The sequence below is a fragment of the Oncorhynchus kisutch genome, linkage group LG24 (assembly GCF_002021735.2).
Source record: "Oncorhynchus kisutch isolate 150728-3 linkage group LG24, Okis_V2, whole genome shotgun sequence".
NCBI lineage: Eukaryota > Metazoa > Chordata > Actinopteri > Salmoniformes > Salmonidae > Oncorhynchus > Oncorhynchus kisutch.
In genome coordinates, this window is record NC_034197.2 from 33,118,807 (window position 1) to 33,126,306 (window position 7,500).

Genomic DNA, 7,500 nt, shown 5'->3' on the forward strand with positions numbered 1-7,500 from the left:
TCTCTCTCTCTCTCTCCTCTCTCTCTGTCTCTCTCTGTCTCTCCTTCTCTCTTCTCTCTCTGTCTCTCCTTCTCTCTTCTCTCTCTCTCGCTCTTATTAATTCTGGGCTGTGTTCTTGTGGACAGGGCTGATTGCTATGGGTTGAAATTAGATATGTTATAACTAGCTGCCACACACACACACACACACACACACACACACACACACACACACACACACACACACACACACACACACACACACACACACACACACACACACACACACACACACACACACACACCCACACAGACACTCACACACACACACACACACACACACACACACACACACACACACACACACACACACACACACACACACACACACACACACACACACACACACACAGAGAAACCAGTGCCCTTCCAATAGTATTATTGAACATGTTTTGAGTGGCCTGCTGTTGCCTCAGGGAGTCCATTAAACCACACTCTGATAATACTGGTGATATTCTATTTACTTTCTGAGGTTGCCGTGGTCAAATGATTACTATAGTATATAATGTAGATACCCTGCAGGAATGCGTATTGTAGTGATGACAAGGAGACTGATGGTGTGTGTTCTGTATGTGTCCTAGGGAAGGACAATAATAGTGTAGTGTTGGCCAGCACTGCCATTCAGCTACTGGATGAAAGAAAATCACCCATTGCTGCCGGTGAGTTGATTTAACTCCTTCAAAACACACACAGACACACAGACACAAACACAAGCTCTGGACACGCACACATTCTGCATCTCTCACACACACACTCTCCTCGATGGTGCCTTCTACGTCACACTCTCACTCAGACTCTGTTGATCTGGATAGTGTGTCATCTTGCTCCCCTCTAGCCTCAGGCAAGGTTGAAGGTCAACCTTTGGCCTTACTTCTGCACACAGCTGGCTATGGAAGAGGACTGTTGTGTGTGTGTGTGTGTGTGTGTGTGTGTGTGTGTGTGTGTGTGTGTGTGTGTGTGTGTGTGTGTGTGTGTGTGTGTGTGTGTGTGTGTGTCAGGGAAAGTTTACATTGGGAAGTGTGGCGCTGGACATGTCAATCTACACGCAATAACCCATAATGACAAAGCAAAAACAGGTTTTTAGATTAAAAAAGAAAATGAAATATCACATTTACATACACTACCATTCAAAAGTTTGGGGTCACTTAGAAATGTCCTTGTTTTTGAAAGAACAGCACATTTTTGTCTATTAAAATAACATCAAATTGATCAGAAATACAGTGTAAATATTGTTCATGCTGTAAATGACTATTTTAGCTGGAAACAGCAGATTTGTTATTGAATACCTACATAGGCGTACAGAGGCCCATTATCAGCAACCATCACTCCTGTGTTCTAATGGCATGTTGTGTTAGCTAAAGTTTATCATTTTAAAAAGATAATTGGTCATTAGAAAACAATTTTGCAATTATGTTACCACAGCTGAAAACTGTTTACTATCAAATTTGCAAAGCGTCAATACAGGATTAAGATTGAATCCTACTACACCGGCTCTGACGCTCGTCGGATGTAGCAGGGCTTGAAAACTATTACGGACAACAAAGGGAAACCCAGACACGAGCTGCCCAGTGACACGGGACTACCAGACGAGCTAAATGCCTTTTATACTCGCTTCGAGGCAAGCAACACTGAAGCATGCCTGAGAGCACCAGCTGTACTGGATGACCGTGTGGTAATGCTCTCGGTAACAGATGTGAACAAAACCTTTAAACAGGTCAACATTCACAAAGCCGCTGGGCCAGACAGATATACCAGGCCATGTACTCAAAGCATGCACGGACCAACTGTCAAGTGTCTTCACTGATATTGTCAACCTCTCCCTGACTGAGTCTGTAATACCTACATATTTCAAGCAGACCACTATAGTCCCTATGCCCAAGGAAGAAAAGGTAACCTGCCTAAACGATTACCGCCCATGGCACTCACGTCGGTAGCCATGAAGTGCTATGAAAGGCTGGTCATGGCTCACATCAACAGCCTCCTCCCGGACACCCTGGACCCACTCCAATTCACATACCGCCCCAACAGATCCACAGATGACAAAATCTCAATCCCACTCCACACAGCCCTTTCTCACCTGGACAAAAGGAACACCTATGTGAGAATGCTGTTCATTGACTGCAGCTCAGCATTCAACACCATAGTGCCCACGAAGCTCATCACTAAGCTAAGGACCCTGGGACTAAACACCTCCCTCTGCAACTGGATCCTGGACTGACGGGCCGCCCCCAGGTGGTAAGAATAGGCAACAACACATCTGCAACGCTGATCCTTAACACTGGGGCCCCTCAGGGGTGTGTACTTAGTCCCCTCCTGTATTCCCTGTTCACCCACGACTGCGTGGCCAAACACGACTCCAACACCATCATTAAGTTTGCTGACGACACAACAGTGGTAGGCTTGATCACCGACAACAATGAGATGGCCTATAGGGAGGAGGTCAAACAACTGGCAGTGTGGCCAAGCCTCCTGCCATCCAGGACCTATATAATAGGCGTTGTAAAATATTCAGAGACTCCAGTCACCCAAGTATAGACTGTTTTCTCTGCTACCGCACGGCAAGCGGTGCCGGAACACCAAGTCTGGGACCAAAAGGCTCCTCAACAGCTTCTACCCCCAAGCCATAAGACTGCTGTACAGTTCATAAAATCGTCACCGGACAATTTATATTGACCCCCTCCCTCCCTTTTGTACACTCTGTGTTTGTTTGTTACCTATGCATAGTCACTTTGTCCCCAACTACATGTACAGATTACCTCAACTAGCCTGTACCCCTGCACACTGACTCGGTACCGGTGCCCCCTGTATATAGCTTCCACACTGACTGGGTACCGGTGCCCCCTGTATATAGCTTCCACACTGACTCGGTACCGGTCCCCCCTGTATATAGCTTCCACACTGACTCGGTACCGGTGCCCCCTGTATATAGCTTCCACACTGACTGGGTACCGGTGCCCCCTGTATATAGCTTCCACACTGACTGGGTACCGGTGCCCCCTGTATATAGCTTCCACACTGACTGGGTACCGGTGCCCCCTGTATATAGCTTCCACACTGACTGGGTACCGGTGCCCCCTGTATATAGCTTCCACACTGATTCGGTACCGGTGCCCCCTGTATATAGCTTCCACACTGACTGGGTACCGGTCCCCCCTGTATATAGCTTCCACACTGACTCGGTACCGGTGCCCCCTGTATATAGCTTCCACACTGACTGGGTACCGGTGCCCCCTGTATATAGCTTCCACACTGACTGGGTACCGGTGCCCCCTGTATATAGCTTCCACACTGACTGGGTACCGGTGCCCCCTGTATATAGCTTCCACACTGACTGGGTACCGGTGCCCCCTGTATATAGCTTCCACACTGACTGGGTACCGGTGCCCTCTGTATATAGCTTCCACACTGACTCAGTACCGGTGCCCCCTGTATATAGCTTCCACACTGACTGGGTACCGGTGCCCCCTGTATATAGCTTCCACACTGACTGGGTACCGGTGCCCCCTGTATATAGCTTCCACACTGACTGGGTACCGGTGCCCCCTGTATATAACTTCCACACTGACTGGGTACCGGTGCCCCCTGTATATAACTTCCACACTGACTGGGTACCGGTGCCCTCTGTATATAACCTTGTTATTGTTATTGTGTTACTTTTATTACTACTTTTTATTGTAGTCTACTTGGTAAATATTTTCTTCTTGATCTGCACTGTTGGTTAAAGGCTTGTCAGTAAGCATTTCATGGTGAAGTCTACACTTGTTGTATTCAGCGCATGTGACAAATAACATTTGATTTGATTTGTCCTGATTAAAGAAGCAATAAAACTTGCCATCTTTAGACTAGTTGAGTATCTGGAGCATCAGCATTTGTGGGTTCGATTACAGGCTCAAAATAGCCTGAAACAAAGATCTTTCTTCTGAAACTCGTCAGTCTATTTTTGTTCTGAGAAATTAAGGCTATTCCATGCGAGAAATTGCCAAGAAACTGAAGATCTGGTACAACGCTGTGTACTACTCCCTTCACAGAATGGAGCAAACTGGCCCTAACCATAATAGAAAGAGGAGTGGGAGGCCCCGGTGCACAACTGAGCAAGAGGACAATACGTACAATAGAGTGTCTAGTTTGAGAAACAGACCCCTCACAAGTCCTCAACTGGCAGCTTCATTAAATAGTACCTGCACAACACCAGTCTCAACGTCAACAGTGAAGAGGCGACTCCAGGATGCTGGCCTTCGAGGCAGAGTTGTAAAGAAAAAGCCAAATCTCAGACTGGCCAATAAAAAGAAATGATTAAGATGGGCAAAAGAACACAGACACTGGACAGAGGAACTCTGCCTAGAAGGCCAGGAACCCGGAGTCGTCTCATCACCCAAATCATAGACTGTTCTATCTTCTACCGCACCGCAAGCGGTACTGATGCACCAAGTCTGGAACCAACAGGACCCTGAACAGCTTCTACCCCCAAGCAATAAGACTGCTAAATAATTAGTTAAATAATTAACCAAATAGCTACCCAGACTATCTGCATTGACCGTTTTGCACTAACTTATTTGACTCATCAAGCTGCTGTTACTGTCTATTATCTATCCTTTATCCCTACCTACAGTATACTGATGTTACTGTCTCTTATCTATCCTTTATCCCTACCTACAGTATACTGATGTTACTGTCTCTTATCTATCCTGTTGTCCAGTCACTTTATCCCTACCTACAGTATACTGCTGTTACTGTCTATTATCTATCCTGTTGTCCAGTCACTTTACCCCTACCTACAGTATACTGATGTTACTGTCTCTTATCTATCCTGTTGTCCAGTCACTTTATCCCTACCTACATTATACTGCTGTTATTGTCTATTATCTATCCTTTACCCCTACCTACAGTATATTGATGTTACTGTCTATTATCTATCCTGTTGTCCAGTCACTTTATCCCTACCTACAGTATACTGCTGTTACTGTCTAATATCTATCCTGTTGTCCAGTCACTTTATCCCTACCTACAGTATACTGCTGTTACTGTCTATTATCTATCCTGTTGTCCAGTAACTTTATCCCTACCTACAGTATACTGCTGTTACTGTCTATTATCTATCCTGTTGTCCAGTCACTTTATCAAATCAAATCAAATCAAATGTATTTATATAGCCCTTCGTACATCAGCTGATATCTCAAAGTGCTGTACAGAAACCCAGCCTAAAACCCCAAACAGCAAGCAATGCAGGTGTAGAAGCACGGTGGCTAGGAAAAACTCCCTAGAAAGGCCAAAACCTAGGAAGAAACCTAGAGAGGAACCAGGCTATGTGGGGTGGCCAGTCCTCTTCTGGCTGTGCCGGGTGGAGATTATAACAGAACATGGCCAAGATGTTCAAATGTTCATAAATGACCAGCATGGTCGTATAATAGTAAGGCAGAACAGTTGAAACTGGAGCAGCAGCACGGTCAGATGGACTGGGGACAGCAAGGAGTCATCATGTCAGGTAATCCTGGGGCATGGTTCTAGGGCTCAGGTCCTTTGAGAGAGAGAGAAAAAAAGAGAGAATTAGAGAGAGCATATGTGGGGTGGCCAGTCCTCTTCTGGCTGTGCCGGGTGGAGATTATAACAGAACATGGCCAAGATGTTCAAATGTTCATAAATGACCAGCATGGTCGTATAATAATAAGGCAGAACAGTTGAAACTGGAGCAGCAGCACGGCCAGGTGGACTGGGGACAGCAAGGAGTCATCATGTCAGGTAATCCTGGGGCATGGTCCTAGGGCTCAGGTTCTCCGAGAGAGAGAAAGAAAGAGTGAAGGAGAGAATTAGAGAACGCACACTTAAATTCACACAGGACACCGAATAGGACAGGAGAAGTACTCCAGATATAACAAACTGACCCTAACCCCCGACACATAAACTACTGCAGCATAAATACTGGAGGCTGAGACAGGAGGGGTTTATCCCTACCTACAGTATACTGATGTTACTGTTTATTATCTATCCTGTTGTCCAGTCACTTTATCCCTACCTACAGTATACTGCTGTTACTGTCTATTATCTATCCTTTATCCCTACCTACAGTATACTGCTGCTACTGTCTATTATCTATCCTTTATCCCTACCTACAGTATACAGCTGCTACTGTCTATTATCTATCCTTTATCCCTACCTACAGTATACTGCTGCTACTGTCTATTATCTATCCTTTATCCCTACCTACAGTATACTGCTGTTACTGTCTATTATCTATCCTTTATCCCTACCTACAGTATACTGCTGCTACAGTCTATTATCTATACTTTACCCCTACCTACAGTATACTGTTGTTACTGTCTATTATCTATCCTTTATCCCTACCTACAGTATACTGCTGCTACTGTCTATTATCTATCCTTTACCCCTACCTACAGTATACTGTTGTTACTGTCTATTATCTATCCTTTATCCCTACCTACAGTATACTGTTGTTACTGTCTATTATCTATCCTTTATCCCTACCTACAGTATACTGCTGCTACTGTCTATTATCTATCAAATCAAATCAAATCAAATCAAATGTATTTATATAGCCCTTCGTACATCAGCTGATATCTCAAAGTGCTGTACAGAAACCCAGCCTAAAACCCCTAACCCCCGACACATAAACTACTGCAGCATAAATACTGGAGGCTGAGACAGGAGGGGTTTATCCCTACCTACAGTATACTGATGTTACTGTTTATTATCTATCCTGTTGTCCAGTCACTTTATCCCTACCTACAGTATACTGCTGTTACTGTCTATTATCTATCCTTTATCCCTACCTACAGTATACTGCTGCTACTGTCTATTATCTATCCTTTATCCCTACCTACAGTATACAGCTGCTACTGTCTATTATCTATCCTTTATCCCTACCTACAGTATACTGCTGCTACTGTCTATTATCTATCCTTTATCCCTACCTACAGTATACTGCTGTTACTGTCTATTATCTATCCTTTATCCCTACCTACAGTATACTGCTGCTACAGTCTATTATCTATACTTTACCCCTACCTACAGTATACTGTTGTTACTGTCTATTATCTATCCTTTATCCCTACCTACAGTATACTGCTGCTACTGTCTATTATCTATCCTTTACCCCTACCTACAGTATACTGTTGTTACTGTCTATTATCTATCCTTTATCCCTACCTACAGTATACTGTTGTTACTGTCTATTATCTATCCTTTATCCCTACCTACAGTATACTGCTGCTACTGTCTATTATCTATCAAATCAAATCAAATCAAATCAAATGTATTTATATAGCCCTTCGTACATCAGCTGATATCTCAAAGTGCTGTACAGAAACCCAGCCTAAAACCCCTAACCCCCGACACATAAACTACTGCAGCATAAATACTGGAGGCTGAGACAGGAGGGGTTTATCCCTACCTACAGTATACTGATGTTACTGTTTATTATCTATCCTGTTGTCCAGTCACTTTATCC

The 7,500-nt window shown here is 44.4% G+C and overlaps 1 protein-coding gene across 1 annotated transcript in view; it reads left to right on the forward strand.

Moving 5' to 3' along the window:
• LOC109880355 (voltage-dependent calcium channel subunit alpha-2/delta-3) overlaps positions 1-7,500 on the forward strand; it is a 310,106-nt gene that overhangs the window by 241,505 nt on the left and 61,101 nt on the right. The window contains 1 exon segment of the mRNA XM_074933786.1: positions 620-697. Within this exon segment, the coding sequence (XP_074789887.1) occupies positions 620-697 (78 nt within the window).